The sequence below is a fragment of the Argiope bruennichi genome, chromosome 9 (genome assembly GCF_947563725.1).
Source record: "Argiope bruennichi chromosome 9, qqArgBrue1.1, whole genome shotgun sequence".
Lineage (NCBI taxonomy): Eukaryota > Metazoa > Arthropoda > Arachnida > Araneae > Araneidae > Argiope > Argiope bruennichi.
Window position 1 is genome coordinate 82,700,483 of NC_079159.1, and position 21,749 is coordinate 82,722,231.

General features: G+C 27.0%; 1 protein-coding gene across 2 annotated transcripts; it reads right to left on the reverse strand.

Moving 5' to 3' along the window:
* Nucleotides 1-923: 923 nt before the first annotated feature.
* On the reverse strand, nucleotides 924-13,549 carry LOC129983903 (uncharacterized). 2 transcript variants are annotated; one of them, XM_056093599.1, is made up of 3 exons: nucleotides 13,340-13,549; nucleotides 3,114-3,340; nucleotides 924-1,291 (listed from the first exon to the last, which is right to left on the reverse strand). In XM_056093599.1, exons 2-3 carry the CDS (start codon nucleotides 3,330-3,332, stop codon nucleotides 1,202-1,204), a joined length of 309 nt encoding a protein of 102 aa, XP_055949574.1. In that variant the 5' UTR covers nucleotides 3,333-3,340; nucleotides 13,340-13,549; the 3' UTR covers nucleotides 924-1,201. The 2 variants fall into 2 exon arrangements, with proteins under 2 accessions (XP_055949574.1, XP_055949575.1); XM_056093600.1 differs by lacking the exon at nucleotides 13,340-13,549 and adding an exon at nucleotides 8,445-8,587.
* Nucleotides 13,550-21,749: the final 8,200 nt, after the last annotated feature.

Genomic DNA, 21,749 nt, shown 5'->3' on the forward strand with positions numbered 1-21,749 from the left:
TATTTTGCAGTTTATTTTTAAAAATATGAATGTGTTCTTTTATGTGAGATAGTTCTATAGTTCTCGTTTATAAATAAGTATTTCTATTAATGAGTTAATTGCAATGGAGTCTGTTTTTTGGAACGTTTCTCTTTTTATATGCAAATTAACATGTTGTTTCCACAATTTGCTTTTTGCTCAATTGTTTGCAAAGAACTCTTTTTTCATCTTTAATTATCTTTTAATTTTACGATGTATTTTTTATATTTAACAATTGTATCTAACATTGACAATTTCGCACTTATTTTATTTGTGTTGTTTAATAACAATTGCTAGAAATTTACCTGTCAAATCACTTATATTTTTATTTAAGTGGAGACTAAAAGTTGAAACTCATTACTAAAATTAATAATGGAATAAACGAAATGGAATAAAAATTGAAAAACATCTGTACAAAAGATTGCTTTCAAAATCATATATAGGTTTAATATATGTGCATTCTACAGTAATATTAAGCACTGTAATTTTTTATTCCACCAATGATCTAATAAATCAGAATACCTAAAAGTTAGAACTGTTTGGTTTTTCTGGTAATGGAGAGTAGTATCTATAAATGTATAAAACTTTCTAAAATTACCTTTTAAGTGCCTTTGTTTCTAATTCTTGCTCTTAATTTAGTGCTAGATACATCTTTAAAACTATTCTTAAATTCTATATTTTATTTTCATTATTCTTTCATTTCTTTTATTCTAAATATTTCCGAGTTTTCTAATTCACTCAGGATAACCTTCTTTCCTTTTACTTTAAAAGCCTTTTTCATTCCTGTGTAACGCTACTCAATGTTTGGTAGCAAAAATAATATCCGATTATTTTTGTTAATAAATAAGTTATAAACAATGAATTGCTAATATATAAGAATAAAACAAATAAAAGCATGACACAACTTATGAAGTAAATAATTTTAATCAAATTTATTCCGCGAAGTGAAATAAATAGAAAAAGAAATTAACAGCATGAAAAAAAATCTAGACAATATGCCCTAACTAATAGCATCATGAACTAAAAATAAAAGTGAGAGCTGGTGGATAGTACTTTCTTTTTGAAATTCACAGAAAAATTTCAAAGCGCAAGTGAGTTTTGTTTTCTACAAAAATAATTTGGTGCATTATTCTTAGTTTTCAATTGGAAAGAAATGTTTCATGATCATATATCAGAAATCTCTCTATTTCCTTCTGGCTGAAGCAGATGCTTCGGCAGCTGAAGCTGCTGGTGCGTCATCACTAGGAGCTGGAGAACTACCACCAGGGGCGGCCTAGAAAAGAGAAAACAATTATTTTATCTTTTTGAGCAATTGTATAACTATAATTGATAATCTACATAAAGGAAGCGTCTGTTATATCATTAATTGTTTATTATTATTTTTCTGAAGATATTCACTAATTTTATTTAAATTCAAGCAAAGATTTCATTACATACACAAGACATTTCTCTCTCCAGTATAACTCGAACAAGAATAGATGGAGAATGAAATGTATAACAACGTTTATTCAGTTCGCCATGCTAAATTTTGTAAATTTTAAAAATTAGAAATTATTTCTTTATATTTAGAGTTCCAATTTGGAGTATCAAATGAGAATGTCTACGGAAAAATGAGTTAAAAACGTCATACACGAAGAGATCTGAAATAAAAAAAATCTTTACGTTGAGCTTGAAAATACTTTATAACCGTTAATCTCCTTTGAAGAATTCAATGATAAATATTTTGTGATTCTATAATAACTATAACTAATATTTTGCTTCTAATTTGTTCATATGCTTGTATCAATTTATAGCAAATTATATGCATTTTTCAAGAAACCTTCAATTATGAGAAATTCAGAATTCCGCGAGAAAACCTTATATATATTAGGCTACAAAAGTGGAACATCGTTATTCTTGTTTTTTACAGGTTCTATTTATGAATTTTGTAAAAGATTAGATTTCGAATCTGATTCTGGTTGAAGGGGATATGAATGTCTCGAATGTGGTTTTGCACGAATCTTATGGCGAATTTATTACATACGTCAGCATCGAACTTTTTGAAGTTAATTTCAAAGGAAGTGATGTTAAGCATTAGATGGTTCCTATGATGATGACGAATCTAATGTAAAAACAGACAATGTGAAAAAGATCAGCTTCCATTCTTTCGCAATCACCAGTGTAATAATAATAGTTTCAGAGGAAATTCCGGAAAAAAGCGAGTTATAATTTGCTTTATAAAAATAGAATCAATTGATCTCCAACATTATGTCGTAGCAGCCAAATTCAGCTTTCTGAAGATTTAGCTGAAAATCTGAATAAAACTTCCAAAATTTTGATAATTTACTCATCAAATAATTAATAAAATACAAAAAAAAAAAATGTATGCGGCTCTACGAAGATTCCAGCTTTTCCTTTCATTCATAGTGAGGATTAATGTTGATTCTTCTATGAAAATGGTACATATTCATTGGTACTTGGCAGCTATAAATTTGTTTTATATATTCCGAGACAAAGTTTTTATTTTATAAGTTATATCATTGGCATGTTTTAGTTGTCTGTAATAATAGCACAATATTTCCTACGACATTGGTAAAATATATTCTTGCTATTGAACAGCATTCAAAATATCGAATAACATTGTAAAGATTTAAGTCAGTATTTTTTGAGCAAAATAAAGTTCAATATCTGATTACTTTTAAATTATGTATGTTTTGATCTCATATTACATATAGATGGCAGCACATACTTAATATCTATATTGTCAATTGTTTTATAACTTAAAACATAAAATTCGTATGTGCTGTCAAAAAATGTTCATTAAATCGTTTAATTTTTTTGCTATCTTCTAGTTTTTGTGATCGTAGCAATAAAGTGGGCCTTGAATACTGGCAGCATTCGTCTTGAAGAATGATATTATAGTTATTTTTTAATGTATTACTGTAATTATGGCAAAAAAAACCCCTTCTGTTTCTCAAATCATTTTAAAGGATACAAGAACATAAATATATATATTCTTTCTATTTCTGATCACGTATCTATGAGTTAAAAGTATTTTGGCTTATTCAAAATACTTTTTATTCCCACTTTGTGTATTATTACACTTTGTTACTCACCGAAGTTCCATCACCAGGTGAGGCTGTACCGGCAGATGAGTCAGGAGTTGGAGTTGACCCAGTAGCGTCAGGGGCTCCAGAAGCACCAGAAGCGCTTGTGTCAGAGCCTGGTGTAGTGCCATCGGCAGGGGCATCACCTTCAGGTCTGGCTTCGTAGCAGCTCAGGAAAGCACAGACCAAAACAACGACGAAAAGGGTTTTGCTTACAATGGAAAACATTTTTGTTTCTGAAAAGACAAATAAAAATAATGAGGGAAAATTAATACTAAAAAAAAAGGGACAGAAACATTTAGAAAATGTTTGCATGCTACAAAATAAAATAAGGGCTACTTTATGATTTTTACTGTAGTTAAATTATATTGTATTTTGCAGAATTACTATCTTCATGTTAATTTAAATGTCTCTTCGTTCTGTTTAAAATTTATTCGATTATATAATTTTGTATAGCTTGGAACAACTATGAAATTTGCTTTTGCTTGGAAATGTGCATTTCTTTAAGGAGGAAGAAAAGCGAGAATTCAGAATTTTTCAAAGGCAAAATATTCTGAAAGGAAGAAAACATGTAGTGCATCTTGATTGCATTGTGCGAATTTTCGATTAATATTTCTTTAACGGAATCAAAGAATCGTGGTAAAAATAATCGGCATATAGCACATAGATTTAATAAAGGTAATTTATACATTTAAAAATTTAAGTACAAAAATTAATTAAATAAATCATTACATTGCTTGAAGATTCTTGGAAGATTGAAATTGAACGGAAACAAATATTTCATTCTTCAGCATAAAATAAAGCAATATTTCGTTACTGAATAGTCTGTTCCTTATTCTGAAAATTATCTTTCACATTCAGTTCCAGTATCTTTCTTGAATATTTTGAAAAGGGAAAGAAAAAAATCAGCCTCTGAATCAATTTGAAAGAAATTTAATAAAAGTAATTCACAAATATATTTTTAAGAGCAACATGCGATACATAAAAACTGTAATAGCCTTTTAGAATGATGGAAAAGAAAAAGAATAGTTCTTATCCATTTTCAACATCACACGTTATAAACACAGTTTCACCTATAGTTCTAATAAATCTATTAAATTTTTCTTTTGATTAAAAGAATTTCAGAAAGAATTTGATGTCGTTTGATGAGGACTGTATTTAACTGCACTAAATTAAGCTTGAACAATTATTAGGAATTAAATTTTATCTTCACTTTCATCATATTCTAACGAACTAGAGAATTATTATAGTCGTAATGAATAATAAAATTTAATAATGCGGTTTTTCCTTCTTGGAAATACGTTATGTCAAATTCTCCCTCCAAAACGTAAGATTTTATCTGAAAAGCAAACTTAGCGGAAGGCTCGTAAAAAGTAATTTATTGTCTAGTAACGATCATGATATTTGCTTCAGCTGTACGATTCCTAAAGTGGAAAAACCGTTTCACGCATTCTTAAGAAAAGGGAAGACAGAAAAAAATTCTTCAAAAACAAAACTCTCCTGAAATAGTCAACCATGTAAATTAGTTGCTTATAAAAATGCTATAAAATTAGTTGCTATGCATGAGATTTTATTTATTTTGTACTTTAATGAGGTAATAATTTCTCAATAAAATAGGCATCAATTCTGAAAAAATAAACTTCTTTTAAAGAAACTGCCAGATGGCTGATTAATTATTTAAAAACCTTCATATCTTCATATCTTCAGAACTGTTTATTGTAGCAAAATTTATTTTTACATATATCATGTTGGTAAACTGAAATTTCTGTTTCAAAAATACAATTCCTTGAAGTTTCAAGTATTTAAAAAGAATTTTCAATCTGTCACAATTATTATCGACTAGTGGTAAGAGTACCTCCTCAGGCACAAGCTGAACCAATTTAGTGTAGAAGAAAAATCCGTAAAATTATGAAAATAAATAAACAAAATAGTTTAGTATGGAGAAAAATGATCTCAAAATGGCAACCAGAAGCATCCAAAAATCATAGTCACTACAGAAAATGATTCTTCGTTTATTTTAGAGCTAAAAAGTCACATTCTAATGACAGTATATAAGCATTCTAAAATAGATCTTCACATTTCTAAAAAAAGAAACGAAAACTTTTCTTATATAATCAGTGTGAAAGATTAAATATTACTACAGCAGTTTTCTGTTGTTCATTATCAGTGACTATCGTATATGATTCTATGAAGAGCACTTGAGTATTATAATTCGTTCAAACAGCAAAATTCAACTACGTGGCAACCATATACTGGCATTTTATCCGAGTCAGAAAAATGAATTTCTTTTTTGCTTTGGATTATGCACATCTTTCATTAATAATCATTTTATGTGATTAAAAAAAGTCTTTTTTTTCATCATATTGATTTCAAAAAAATTAAATGCACCGACATATACTCAAGGATTTTATTCATCATGTTTCAATTTTTTGAAGATTTGTTGAACAATTCTTACAACTATTTCTAAAAATAATATTAAATAAAAAGTTTACTAACTATTTACTATCATCATTAATATTTAAAAAAAGGTGCTTTTACTTACTCAGTTTTAAGAATATTACAAAATTAAATCGATGACTTACATTTTAACTAAAATTATTTACATTCCCAAATTAAATGGGAAGCATCAGCTTTGGTAATCTATAGATCTGTTTTGAAAACAATAGCAACCATCTTCAGTTACAGAATTAAAATAGGAAAATAGAAGACCCACTGATGTACCGATTTGCAAAAGTTAATTTTCATGTTTTCGCTTTCTGCTTATGAACCATCTAAATACTTTCATCACGCATAAGTAGCAATTGTTATTTCATCAGATTTCTCCCAGCTGCTAAAGTAATACTTCTATTCTCACGCTTTCACTCATTCCTCAAACATGAGAGGTATTTCATTGAGATGCATTATTTGTACATCTGATTGGGATTAGCAAACCGGCTGAAGAATGCGACAGATTTCCGAATTAATTAATAGAATCATAGCCAAGTTTCCACAGGAAATATAAAAAAAAAAGTTTTATTTTGCAAATCCATGGCTTGGATAAAATAAATAAAGAAATTGCGGCAAACTTTTTGATATGTAAGTATTCCAAAGCATTATGTTTTTAATTAATGTTATGGATTAATTAAAGATTATTATTCTTTATTACTCACCAAAATCCAACAATTGTGACAAAATTATCTGTTTTGGCTGAATTTATAAAATCATCTTACAAAAATTTCATATGCTATATATATATATAATATATGTGTGTACAAGTATTATTGCTGGGTGATGATTCACAATTATGAATTGTATTTGCATTGCCACCGACCATTAATATTTTATAAAAAGTATAACGATGGTCGCAGATAAATTTCAACATCCATTTATGAAAAGCTATGATATAATTAATTATATGTTTGTATTATTAGCGAAAAGATCTGTACTCGGTAAAACATCCATAAAAACGGCTGCTGCGTCTGCTATGATTTTATGACAAATTTAAGTGGAATATTTCTATCGTGATAAAATCTTCGTTCGCTTGAAAATTAATTTTTGATTTTAGGAATAAAAATCCTACAAAACTTTTATTTATATATTTATTTAATTATTTATTGTTAATTTCAAATTATATTTCCGTTTCATCTTGCTCGAGCTCTTTAATTTGTTTATGGTTGGCTTTTTTTTCCCGAAAAACCTGTCTCTGCTGTAGATGTTATAAAATATTCATCGCACGAGTTAAGGTTTTCAAAGTAAGGAAATATTTTAAAGCAAATCAAACTGAGTTTAGAAAAGATAGATTTTTTTTAATTTTTTTTAATTTTGAATCAAAATCTATTAAATTCTAAAACTGTTCTGAAAAATTTAATTGCTCTTCATTTATTGGTTTAGTTAGATTATTCTTACATTTAAATTATACCTTACAAACATCCAAGAAATCTAATGACTAGATTAAATATTGAAAAAAAAATACAAGTATTTTATAAGAAGTTTTATGAACATCAGTTTTTGGTTTCTGTCTTGATGCTTTGGGAGTTTGTAGGATTTTAATTAAAAAAGATTGTGCTTTCCCTTTATTAATATTTCAGATTTAAAGAAAGATTGAATTTATCAAAATGTATTTAATTAATAAAAAAAATCCCTGTAAAATATAAACTGCGAAAAATTTCAGAATTTTGAGAAATAAATAAAATAATAATAGGAAATAACTAATTTAAAAGATAATAATAAATGTTTTGAGAGAAAAAAAATGTTGTGAAGCTGTTTTTATATCAAAATTGAATAATCAGAACTGCATTTATTTCAGTTATTCAACTACAGAAATAATAACAAATTCAGGAAATGTTTGTTAATGCTTTTTTTTCCACAATGCCTTCATATTAATATTCAAAATGAATGATTAAATGAAAAGTCAATTTTGTGTTACCTTTTTTTTGAATTTGAAATCTTTTAGTAAGATGTTCAATTTTAATGTTTTAGATAGTATTGGATTAATGCTAAGAAATGTTAGATTTGCATTATCAACTCGAGGATTTTATATGGTATTTGTTTCAAGAAAATGAACTCAATAAGCAAAGCAGTTATTGAATTCGCTTGCATCTTTTTAATGTGTGAAAATATGTAATAATTATATCTTTACAAACAAAATGCTATACATAAGGTATGATATTAATGATATTCGCTTAAATTAAGTGTTCATGCAACGTTTTGGCATAGAAACGAAGCCATGAATAAAAAAAATTTCATCTAATAACTTTTTTTCATCATTTTTTTCTGCTATTTTTTTTGTTTTGAAAGTGCATGTAATTTTGATCTTTTAATCAATTTGCAAGGTTTAAACTGGTTTTACTTTTAGAGGAATGAAATAATTATACATGACGAATCATAGTTTTAAAATAATTTTAAATAATACATTAGGTTAATAGAGATGTCTCTATTTTTTTAACGGACCATGCTAATAGTCATTTTTTTTTCTATACGTGAAAAGAAAGCTGTGGCCTATTGCGGAAACAGTTTCAGTTTTCCACAGTTGGGATCTTCGAATAACTTTTTCTATTTCAACTTAAAAGCCACATAATTAGTAACAGTTTAATTGGTTAAATTAATTTTTTAAATTCATTATTTTCTAATGCATCAAGCACTAATTAAAAATGGATTTTTTTGCATCATTTTATGTTGTAAAAGTAATTATTATAAATTATGATGTTGCAAGATGAAGGGCGATAGAGAAGTGCGTATTACGATCCGAAGTTGATCAGAATACACTATAAATCCTTAGTCCTGATGATAAATATCTAATGAAGAAGAAGAACAGGAGATGGAAATGATTATTAAAATGATAAAAAAACAAACTAAGCTTACCTTGTGTAATACTGGTCGAGATGTTTGAAACAAATAATAATATTTTAGGAGCTTACAACTCTAAGGTGCGAAGCGTTCAGATTGCCAGTAGACTTGTGAAGTACTTCGCAGTTTGGCTGTGTTTTATACCTTGAGTATTATGCATTAAATTAAGCTTAAACAGTTTACGGATGGGTGAAGAGTGGAGAAACGCTACCCATCATCCACTGTCGCATACTTCAAATATTCACTATTGTGTTATAGTATGAGTACAGTGTTGGTTTTACAGCACATATTTTACTCACCGTATTGTTTTCAAGGGTAGTATTTCGTACGAAGGTGCGAGATCCGTGTATGCCTAAAAACCACAATGGGGAATAAATACAATGTTTTAGGGGGGACTGGTAGGGGTTAATGGGACGCATTTTGCATTCTACGCAGCAGACAAAAAATGTTCTGGGTAAGGATAAATGTTTGTTTTTTTTTGCGGTTAGGTAATGTTTAACCAAAGGATGGAAATAAGAATGGAATCGTTTTTTGATGCAAATTACCGCCTTGTTCGCGCGAGGTTTCTTTTACCTCCATTTCAGTTGCAGGGTACTTTTTTTTTCTGGTAGAAATTAAAATACATTGATCTCGATGACAAACATCTTGGGAAAAACTCAGAAATCTTACCGCCCATTAATCAGGCTAAATTTTACTTGGAAATTCTTTTATATTTCAAGCTTAGTTAAATTTTTAATAACAATCAAAGTTCAAGCAAATATCTATTGATTTTCCACATTAAAAGATGAAAATTCTTATATTCTATTAAGAATAAGTTGGTGGATATTTGATGATGAATATATTAATGAATTTAAATATATATTTATTTTCAATGACAGGAATAAGACTATTCATGTTTGAAATTTTAATCAATATTATCAAATGATATTCTTTTATCATCGATTAATGCTTAATTATATATGTTTTAACTTTGAACATTACTTGGATTAACTATTGAAAGAATATTAACTTCAAATGTTGATAAGATTACTTTAATTTATTGATTTATATATTTATTATAATATATATTTATTTTCAATGACAGGTTTAATACTATTGATGTTTGAAATTTTAATCAATATTATCAAATGATATTCTTTTACCATCGATTAATGCTTAATTATATATATTTTAACTTTGAACATTACTTGGATTAACTATTGTAAGAATATTAACTTCAAATGTTGATAAAATTACTTTAATTTATTGATTTAGAATATTTTAACACCTTTCATGGACGAATTTGTGTTAATATTGGAAACTAAAAGGTGCAAACAAAATGAAATTCATCGAATAAATTATTAAAATAATATTAAAAATAAAAATGCGTTTTAATTTTTAACAATCTATTTTGTAATATTGTCTGTGTATTATAATAAATCAGATATTTTTTATTATTCTGATAATCAGATGATTCTTAATAATAATTGAACATTCTTTCAATTTCCATAATTAAAATACATTTAACTGTTATTTAGTGAAATTTTACCATTGATTTCAAAAATAGTCTTAATTCTTTACTGGATCTATCCGTTTCTGAAAATACTAATTTAAGAAAAATAGATTTTTATGAATAAATTCAAAAACATAATTTTTGAAATATGTAAGTTCTTTATATTATTTTTTTTGATTGAATCTTTTATTGCCTGATTAAAATATTAGATATCCTCCCCTATTTACATTTGTTTAAAATTTTTCATTTGTATATAATAATGATTATTTTAATAACTGTTATATTCAAAATAACCTAAATTATTCAGCTGGGTATTGATTGCTAAAATAACTGAAATGATCTATTCTTTTTTGATAAATGATTTTAAATTGTATCAATTCTTTTATATTTTTCACGATAATTCAGAAAGCAAAGAATAAAAAAATAAGAAATAGACCAGGAAAAGGTGTGAGATGAGAGATGACAGGAGGCGATATATGCGTTTATCAATAGGGATTGTTCGGGGAATTAGGTGTAATAAATGCTCCCCTTTTTGAGTATCACCCGTCAGCGAAGTATTATCGTCCGAAAGTGCTAGTCTCGACATATTGAAATGAATTATAATAGTTCTTATACTCTCATATTTTCATTTCAGAAATTCAATGAAAATCATGTTCCGCAAATTATTATCTTTTCTTTCTTTTTATTATTTTCAAGGCTTGATATATCGAAGTAAATTTAGCAAATAACTAGCTAATATATTTTACAACAGTAAAATTTAAAAAATTACTGTTAAATTAAATTGTTTAAAAGAAAATAAAGATGGCTAGGACTGTTTATCTCCTACAGAAAAAGTATTTTGAATTTTAATTAAATGTCCCGAATTACATCGTACTTCAAATTGCTAATTGGTAAATCACTTGTGTTAAAAAAGTGATTAAATTTGGTTTTAAAAACTCGTATTTAAAAACCGTCAATTTAAAATACTGAATTTTAAAAGTAAAATGACCAAGTATCCAGAATTTCTCAAAGCTTATTTCTAAATTTCAACACCATATCTACAAAAAAAAGTACTGAATTGAAGAAAAAATATGTCCTAAATCAAAGTTTATCAAACTATGATACAAGTAACACTGGTAGCAAATAACATTATTTTCGGTGATACAATGTTTATTTAAAAAATGTAAATAAAGGTTTTGAATTAAAGTAAAATGAAATCGTTTTTAATATTTTGTTTTAATCTTTAAAAATCAGATGCATATATATTGTTTCCATTAATCATATAAAGCCTGACTTATGGGAATTGTTTTAGTTGTCATTCATAATAAATCTTAATATTTCCTATTATGTACTATTACCCACTATTTGGTATAACATGCAATATATTTTATTATAAAATTTTATTTTTGAATTTGATTGAATAATATAAAATTAAAATATTTTATTCTTTGACTATAAACATACCCTTTATAATGCATTTATTTTTAATCTGAAATTACTTTCATGATGATTCATATACTTTTGATTCCTACTTATAAGGTAGAGTACGTCAAAAATGTATCTTAAGACTTCTTATTACTTGCAATTCACAATTCTTAAAATGAAGCAAAATGTAACATTTGATTTAGTAATAGTACTTTCTTTGAATGCAAATCGTATCTACGTAAAAAACCGTCTTTATATTTATATTCATATCATCTTCAAATTTTCCAAAGACAATCCTCGCTTTTTTTGTTCGTTTAAACGATTTTTCACATATAGAACCTACCAAATATGAAATTTTATGTAATTCGATGCACAGCAGTCCGAGGTATAGAAGAAAAAGATTCTAGGGGTTGTCTCAATATTCACAAATGAAGAAAATATATTACTTTTAAATTTTTTTTTCCTTATATGATTCAATGGTTTAATTCTGGGCTTTTTAGTGCTGGGCTCTGGAAAAGATGTGTTCTAAAAGAAATAGTCCAAAATTTTTGTCGAAATATGAATCCAAATTTATTTATTCTTATTTGCATGCTTATGGATGTGAAATTAAAAAAAAATAATAAATAAAAACAAATAAATAATTAATTATTAAATTCTTCATTTTTATTTCTTTAACCATAAATTAACATAGACACAACTATTTTTTATATATATATATATAACTAGATCTATGAAGACTGCATGATTCCATGAGTTTTTCACATTGTCACTTTTTCTGAAAATTGACCTTTATAATACACCATAAGAAGTCGTAGAACAACAAATTTTAAAAATATTTTTTCCAGACAGTTAATTCAGACAGAAAAATATTTGTGAACTTTTTTCGACAAACATTTTTTTCGATCTAGTGGCATTTTTTTATAAAAAGTAAAATTGGTTTAGATACCAACTTAAAATTTCTTTCAGCCATTTCCTTCTATATGATATTACCTAAGTAAAGTTGTCAAAGTTTCACGACGTTTGAAAGTTCATTTTATAGGTCTTTGTAATACCTATAACTTTAATTTAAACTTTTCTCGAGCATTAATAGTCTTATCTTAATTCAAGTAACCGATATTCTCTTTCTCTTTATCCGACATTTTGGATTGCCAAAATAAAAGCATACATGTATAACAATAATATAACTGATGTCCTGTATTTTTTCTGTGCTTAAAATTATTTCAATTGGGCGATGATCCATGAATTTTTATTTGTATTTTAAGAATTCACTTCTAACTGTCGATAAAATAATTGATGACTAAAATCGCATGTCATAAGAAATTCTGGAATAGAAATTCAGTATCAATTTTTGCTTATTAATTTAAAATGAATAAAAGTTTTCAACGACTTTAATTTTATTTTTGTATTGCTTGTTTCTTATAATTTAATTCTATTCAATATAATTTTACACGATATTTATGTTAGTTGGAAATTAATTTTTAAGTAAGTAAAATGCTGCTTGATTTTTTTCGAAACATAGGAATTTTTTCCTGAGGTAAATAACTGTACCGAACTTTTAAATTAACAAATGCTATTTTTAATGCCTTTTATTTACGGTACCGACGCATATCTTGATATGTCAATGGAATAAAAGCACATAATTCGGGAATATATCCACATATCCACCCTATACTAAAATATCCACATAGATGTATTATAAATTCAATACTGATAAAATAATTGTACAGGAAAATATTCTGAAACTATCTTACAAACTTCTGTACATAATTTGTTGAAGCGCGTAAATATGAACGAGGCTCAAGCCAATCACACTATTAACGCTTTCAGCATTCTCTCTCTGTAAATTCGGATGATGTTTTGTTAGTGATATCACTCATAAATATCGAATAATCTTCTAAGTGCCTTTTTTTAATGGTATTAAAATATCATATTCGTGATAATTCACCAAAAGGCATTCGACTGTAAAATTCCATTTATAAAAGAGCCTTAAATTGCTATAAAATTCACAACTCACCTGACTTGATCGGATTGGTGTGTCTTCAGCACGAATGACAAGAAGAAATGAACTTGAAAAGAGAGTTCGAGAGGTTTTATGGTGAAGTCTGTACGTGTGGGTGTGCTTAAAAGCTTCTTGTTAATCTCGAATATTCACACCTAGGACAAAAGTAAACTGATGCTATCGATAAGTTCGCTCTCAATGCAGCAATTCCTTTTAATCCATGCCTTCTTGTGCTCATTATGATTTCATTAGAAATTCACGCATGCTCTCATTTCACAAATTGCGATCTCTGATTCGAGATCGTAAGGTGTGACATCATGAACACCTGACGAAAAATGGCGGATGCAATAGTCATTTCAGCTTTAACAAATGTCCATAACAGATTTCCTTCAGAGATGACATTTATTCTTTAATTTTCAGTTTCCTTCTGTTACGTGGTCATCGAATCAGAATTCAATGAGCAATAACAAACGAAATTCCAGGAATTTTTTTCCTCTTGCATGATAAATATGAAAGATTTTGGCCACAAAAATTCCATTTTAGATTCAATTGCAGCTGGATACTTTATATCAAAGCTAAATCATTTAATAATATCTTGAATTTCAATTATACTTTTAATGCATTTTGAAACCATAAAAAAAAGATTTTTAAAATGAATTGCAGATATTGAACTCCGGCTCTTTATTCGGAATTTGTTCTGGTAAAAAGTAAGAGAACGCTTATATGCTAAGATGCAGACGATATTCTAAAGTTAGAATAAATCGAATTATTTTATTTTTAAATGCGAATAATTGAATCCACATATCTCCTTAAACTATTCGTTCTACAAACGAAAAGCATACATTTTTTTATTTTCTCTGCTTCAGAATATTAAACCTTAAAATTCTAAAAGAAAAATGTACAAAATTTTCTCATGACTTGTTATAGAGATTATTCAATATTCCGCCGTGAAATATTAATAAATAAGAATTATTTTTTTATTCCCAGAAAAATTAATGTCGAATAATTTTGGATAATAATGTCGAAACTCATACCTCAATATTATTTTACAGGAATAAAAGTTGCAAGAAAGTAAAAGTTTTAATTTCTATTAATAGGACTATGCCGATAGGAATGGATAATACATTATATAGATCAAGAAAAACTATACTTTTCTCAGAACTTTCTTCCAAAGTTGGGAAAAAATACAGCTTTTCGAACTATTAATCATGCATTATTTTATAAAGTATGCAAAAATCTTCCAATATGCATTCTTTATTAATTATGCATTATTTTAAAAGAATGAAGCAATAACTTTACTCAAGTTTCAAATACGACTGTTCTACATTGCAGCTCATTATATGTATGCAAATTACTTGCTCTGATATGTTGTTTCATATTTTTGAAAATATATATCATAATTTTACTATCTTTTCAATATTATTACACTAGTTTTATATATAAACTATAAATTTACTAAATTTGATGGGAAATTTTTGGTAGTTACTTCTCATAAGTTATCGATATTAGATAAGATTTACGAATTATTTTGAAAAATAAATTTCGAATTGATGTTATTGAAAATAATTATTTTAAAAATTAAGAATATTCTTTCTTTAGATTATAAATATTAAGAAGAATTTTTCTTATTTTTGAGAATAGAATGCATGTTATTTGAGACAAGTTCATTCTACTACTTCTGAAAGCTCTAATAACAATTTTATATCATCTTGTCATAGTTATTTAAGAATTTCTAATGATCACTTTAAAAACCAGTTTGGGATCTTCTTGTTTTCTTAATTAAAAATTTATATCTTACGCTTTCTTGTATGCAATCATTCTACGTTTCATATATTCATATCTTATTCTAAAATCAACATTAACATTGTTTTAATAAAAAACATTAAAAAGTTAAATTCCAGAATGAAAAAACAATATATACCTTGGAAAATAATATTCTTTCAACTGATTGTTCTCGAACAGAATGAACAGAAATTTCATGTTTTATGAAGTAAATGGAAAAGATCTTACTTGGAGAATTTAGTTAAAGCTTTGTGCAATAGTTTATTTGCAAATCTATTTCATACTGCCGTTTTTACTTTATACAGAAATAAATAGATGATAATTTTTCAAAATTTCGAAAGTGATTTCTGAATATAGTCAAATACGTCTATGCCCCTTCCGATAGGTGATACAAATAGTATTACCAGCGAAAAAGGTCGTAGGTGTCATCTATTATAGATGCCTGGCCTTAGCTGTCATCTACTTTTAATAATAAATTGATGCCATCTCTAATATTCATATTTTACTTATATATTTATATATGTCAACTTTATCCTGGATACAAAACAATAACTAATAAATAAATTTAGATGAAATTAATTATTTAATTAAATATTTATCTAGAGTAATTAAAAAGTTTTTCTAATTTTGTTTCATTTCTTTAACTAACAAGTAATAATTTGGGAGTTAAAAAATTTCTTTTAGCATAAAACATTTCCATCCCGGATATTTTCACATTCAAAAAAATACAAAACAATAATGAAATAACGTATATACTTGATGAAATAAGAACAGTTCTAAGAAATATAAAATAATTTTAATATATATATATATATATATATTAAATAACGTCTTAATGTCAAATATCCCCTGGTCTATTTGTCAAAATTAGCAAAATTAAAACTAAGATTTTAATTTTTATCAGGAGCTTTTCTAATAATTCAAACCATTTGAAAAAAAATTTCTTTATGAAATTTGAAATTTCTCATGCTGAGATATACAATGTCCGCACCAAACTCTAGTTTTCGATATTGTAAGCTTTCATTTATTAAGAAGTTGTAATTGCTATTCACTAATCAATATCGATGCTTGTAAAACGCTAAATAAGGTCTGGTTAGAAGGTTTCTGAATGGTGTAGCAAGGATAACAAATGCCAGGAGCATAGTATAAGTTTTTCTATCCCAGTAGTCATAAGTGGTTCTCCTTACGAGTGGTGGTGGTGGGCTTCGCACAAGAAGTCATCAGTGGTTCAGTAAGCAAAGAGGACGCCCGGGGATTGTTAGCTTTTTGACCCTTCATGACATTTTATTTCAAAAAACAAAATAAATACATGTTTCTCTATTGTCTCCCATAAGACCGCCTCCTTGGGCATTTATACGCCTTGGCTTCCGTTTGCTAGGTCACTAAGAGTTCTAAACCCAGTGGCGGCAATTGCAAATCAGAAGAGCCAAAAGAATTTAAGAAATGATATAAAAAGGCCATTAGCAAAATATGCATCGGTGAAATTTATATTGTTAGTTTTGTAGCAGATCACTTTTTAAAGTCGCTTCCACAAACCCATCAACTTGTTTCTGCAACTAATCTTACAGCATATATGCGTAGCAACATTTCCAGTTTAATATCATGTTTAACGTTGTCTGTATTGCATTTAGCTTACAATTTTCATTCAGTCTTCTTCTAAAATATAATTTATACATATTGTTGCTTTTTGAAGTTCTTCAATTGAAACAGCGAAACGAAGGAAAAACGAAACGAGAAAATGAAGGAAATTATTAGAGATTTAAAAAAGAAAAATCGACGTCACTATTGGATTATTTATGTCTGAATTTTGGATTAATTCGGCTTAATATGCTTAATATTCTATAAGATTCGTGCGATTTTCATTCAGAAATATCTATATAATAAACATATTCAGCATATGAGATTCCATGCGATTCGTCATTTATTTTTTATATGATTAAAATTTGTGGTATTTTCATATGAAATTGTTTTAAATGGTAACATTAAGAGAAATTACATTATTAGTTTGCAAATAACGAAAATAATCTTAAGACATAATCACGATGAATCATTGTAATATAGTTTAATCTTGATTATGTGACGTTTGGTACAGTGACACTACTTATGTGTTACATTACATTCAGAGATTTTCTAGTATTTAAACAGTTGTTTTGAAAATCCAAATGTTTATCTTTTCTTAAAATATGTATGATTTCATTTTCCCTACGTTTTGCGTCACAATCTGAACAAACTCTAAATGGTCATTATGCCTTATCACAAGATCCTATCGTTAACACAAGATACTATAGGATAAATATTATATGAGGTTTTTCCACAATAAATTCAAAAAACATTACAGTACAAAAATGATTTTTACACCATCTTATAATTCAATAATTAACATTTCAATGATACCACTTGCTGTATATCTTTTTCCATTTTTTAATGATTCTTAGAAAAAAAGATTTTGGAGGCATTTGATAACAAAGTGCTTTATTACTGAAGTGAATTCTTAATCATTTTCGGCGTTGCTACTGATATTTCATATTAATTTTTTTCATTGATTAATAAGATTATCAATACCTGAAGATTCGGTTTATTTATTCATGCTGAATAAGATTCAGTATAAAGCAACCTTTTAATAAAATTCTTGAAATTTTGTTGTGTTTTTAATTAATTTTTAACTTCAGATTCAGTCAAGAAATAGTAAAGAATTTTTAAAATGCGCCCATTTTCAAGCACTTTCTGTGATATAATTACGTATCTCTATTAATAATAAACATACAGCTGTGAAATTGGACAAATATATACTTTGGAGGGCGGAAATGCACATTTCGGAGAAAGATTTTTTTTTTGAAATTTTAATAAGTGTTTAAATTAATTAAGATAATAATTAGATTCATTTCATTTGAGCGATAATGAATACCAACAGCATTATTACCCAAAAATATAAATTATATCATTTCAAAACTTCAAAATTTTCTTTCTGACGATACCAATTTGAAAATAGTGATTGAATGTCTCTGTATGTGCATTGGCGCTTTACAGACCAGACTATTTGGCATACAGCTATCAAATTGGACAAATATATATTTTGGAGGGCGGAAATGCGCAGAGAGATTTTTTTTGAAGTCTTAATTAGTGTTTTAATTATTAAAGATAATAATTAAATCATTTCATTTCAGCAATAATGAATTCCGAAAGCAGTATTACCAAAAAAATATAAATTATACCATTTCAAAACTTTAAAATGTTCTTTCTGACGATACCAATTTAAAAATAATGAAAATAAAAAAATTGTGTCTAATTTCCAACAATAATTGTTGTCCTACTCCATTGTTTCAATAAATATTAAATCGCAGGATTTTCTTCCATTGCTGAAAGCTAAAAAAAAGAACATTGTTTAATACCTGTGTAGTTTACAAGGCAAATAAAAAAATGAAGTTACAGTACCTCAAAATAAATTTAGGAAATGGCTGAACTGATCTTTATATTTTTAATAACGCTATAATGTTATGGAACTATCAGAATTAGAAAGGTTCATGGGCACAATAAGCTGATCTTAAGTAAGACAAAATAATATGGTTTTCATATCAGATACTTTAGCAGAATCATGGATTTGAAGTTATACCTAAAGCATTTATTTGAAACTAAATACAACCATTTTATCCGGTGGATCAACTGATCGTCTGTGGCAATTAATTTTAAAATATAGACAAAAGATTAGAGAAATGCGCAGTACACTCATCAGAATGATTTAAGACCTGTTAACATAATATGATATATGTCTATAAATTTATGAAGTTTGAAAATATTTGGCTGAAGAAGTCACTAAGGGCAAATTATACAAAATGTTTAATTGAAATTTTTAGCAACCATTGATTCCTATAAAGCAACTACTCATTATTCCTTTAATATACAAAGAAGTTACATTTTCATTATTTTGATAATATTTCACTATCTAATTTGATTTATTACTCACTAAAATAAGCCAACTGAAATAGCTGACAGCAAATATCAGAGAAAAGTGGTTTGTATTCAACTCAATAGCATTTCAAAATTTATAGTACAAGAAATGAGCTTACAAACATGAAAAAAGCATAAAGACCTGTTTATTGCTCTACAAACTGTAAAAAAATAAAGAATATGCTTATAGAACTATTCAGAGATAATAAAACATTGAAGTTTGAGTCGTATTTTAATGACCATTTTATTTGTAATGACTTTTTTTCAAGCTGATTAAATATTAGCTTACACGTAAAAGCTGGTATGTTAACCTGCTTAAAGTTGTAACGTTAGATTATATCTAATATAGAAGTTCGTTCAATTAATATGGAAGGTATTTATGTATTTGATTTTAAATTAATAATATAAAGCAAAAAAAATCTTTGTCTTGTCCGATGATCACAAAAATTGCTCCTAAACGATGAACAATAGTAATTTGAAAGTTGTAAATAATATTTTGGGGTACATCTCTAGTGCAACCGTGCTATTTTCAAAATTAATTAATTAATTCTTAACTAAAAATGAATATTAAAATTTTCTTCGTTTTATATAATAATTTCGGATATTTATAACTTAAAAATCCTATTTAGACCATCTTAAGGAGCAATAAATTATGTTTATAAAGATACTAATTTCATTGTAGTACAATTATAATTTTAACAAAACTTTCAAAAATTTTTGCCTCAATATGTAACAATTAAATGTACTCCAATTTACTGTCCCATCAAATACTTCATTAATGCATTTTTCCTATTTTTAAAATTATTATTAGAAAATATTAATTTCTAATCTAATAAATATTATTATTAGAAATTTTATTGATGCTTTTTCTTTCATTGCATGCACACCTTTTATTTCATACTAGCCGCCTTTGGCGACCAGCCGGTTGGCCAATCTTAATATTTGTTTAAATTTTAATAATTAAATATTTTACGCAATTCTTACTTTAATAGATTCTTCATCAAACTATTTTAAAACTTCAAATTTTGATAGTCATATAATTTACTTCATAAAGGCCTTCAGTCATAACGTAATATGTATCTCTCTAATTTTCTGTTAGCTCCCGTAGAATTTATGCTTTAAATTAAAAAGGATATGATTAATCTGCAATTAATATAATAATATTTTTTACTGAAACAAAGCATTCTTTTTAATATTTTGATTACTGAAAACAGAGTCACTGAGCATTTAAACCTTATGGGCAATAAGAATATATTTCTTAATTTATGTAATATCTCAAGAATTTGTCAACAAAATTTTCTCAGATTCATCATGACCAGATCGATTCATTAACAATGTTTAATTTTAAATGCATCAAACATTAAGAAAATAAACAGAATCGTTTGAAATAATCTGCCGTAAAATCTTAAGCCTAGCCTCATTAGCGTGGAAAAAAAACTGAAGCCTTACTCATTTGGCGATGGGAAAAATAAAAAAAAAATTTGGCGGGAAAGTTAGTTTTTAATTAATAATTAAAATTTCAAAACAGGGACCCCAGGTGCACCTTCCCGACCTCCAAGGTATACATGTACTAAATTTGGTAGCTGTAGGTCAAATGGTCTGGTCTGTAGAGTGCCAACACGTACACAATACACACGCACACACACATTGAGCTTTATATAAGTATAGACTAAAGATGGCCAATGACTTTAGTTTGATTGCTATGCTATGTTTCTCATTTCATATTTATACATTTTTTATAAACCTCATTAGTGTCATTCAAGTGTCAAGTCATTTGGGGTTCTACCAAATGATAAACAACGAGTCGACAGAAAAGTGTTTCATTTAGTTTATAGAAAAGTCTTCACCAATTGCTGATTTTTCTTAAACGTCTAACGATATATATTTTATAAATGTCCAAAAGAAAAATAAAGGCTTTTGATTTTACAAGTCTCAATACAATGTATTAAAAGCAATCATGGTACAAGTAACATCAAACGAAAAAAAAATCACGTGAATTACGCATAATTCAATGAACTGAGAGACGAAGGAATGAGACAGCCACACAAACAGAAAATCTGTGTCATTTAATTTTTTTAAAAAAAGGCATTATCAATTGTCGATTTTTCTTAAATTCTTGAAACTATTTTCTTTATAAATGTCCAAAAGAAGAGAAACGCATTCAATGATGCATGTCTCGCCACAGCTAGTTACTAGACAAAGTGGCTGAAAAGTAACAATCGCAAACTTGTGAACGGTATATAATTAATGATTCACACTTGTATTGAATTTTCTTTATTAAAATTTGTGAGTATATTGTGTAATTTTTTTTTTTTTTTTGTAAACTAATCGCCTTAGATGACCAGCTGGTTAGCTGGGAATATAGATTATATTAAATTTCAGATAAATCAAATAGATATAACTTCATGTCCATGATTCTGCTACATTATTTGACATTAAAGAGACGTTATTTTAATTGCTTTACTTAACTTTTATTTATCGTTTAGAGAAAGTTTCTTAATGGTGAATTAGCGCATAGCTTCATAGCGCAATGAAAAAGTAAATATCCGGTTCATTTATTTTCTAAATTTCGCGATATTGTAAGTTCATTTTTTTTTTTATTTGTCTTGTGAATTAAACGGAATCTTTCTTTTTTAAACTTTCAACAATGGAGGAAAATTATATGATAAAATACTTAATGAACCAATAAAAACGTTTT

What these genes read in the sequence shown, in the direction of transcription:
- LOC129983903 (XM_056093599.1), bottom strand. Translation starts at nt 3,332, where the DNA reads ATGTTTTCCATTGTAAGCAAAACCCTTTTCGTCGTTGTTTTGGTCTGT. An exon ending in CACCTGGTGATGGAACTTCG is followed by an intron (nt 1,292 to 3,113) that starts GTGAGTAACAAA and finishes TCTCTTTTCTAG; the next exon opens with GCCGCCCCTGGTGGTAGTTC.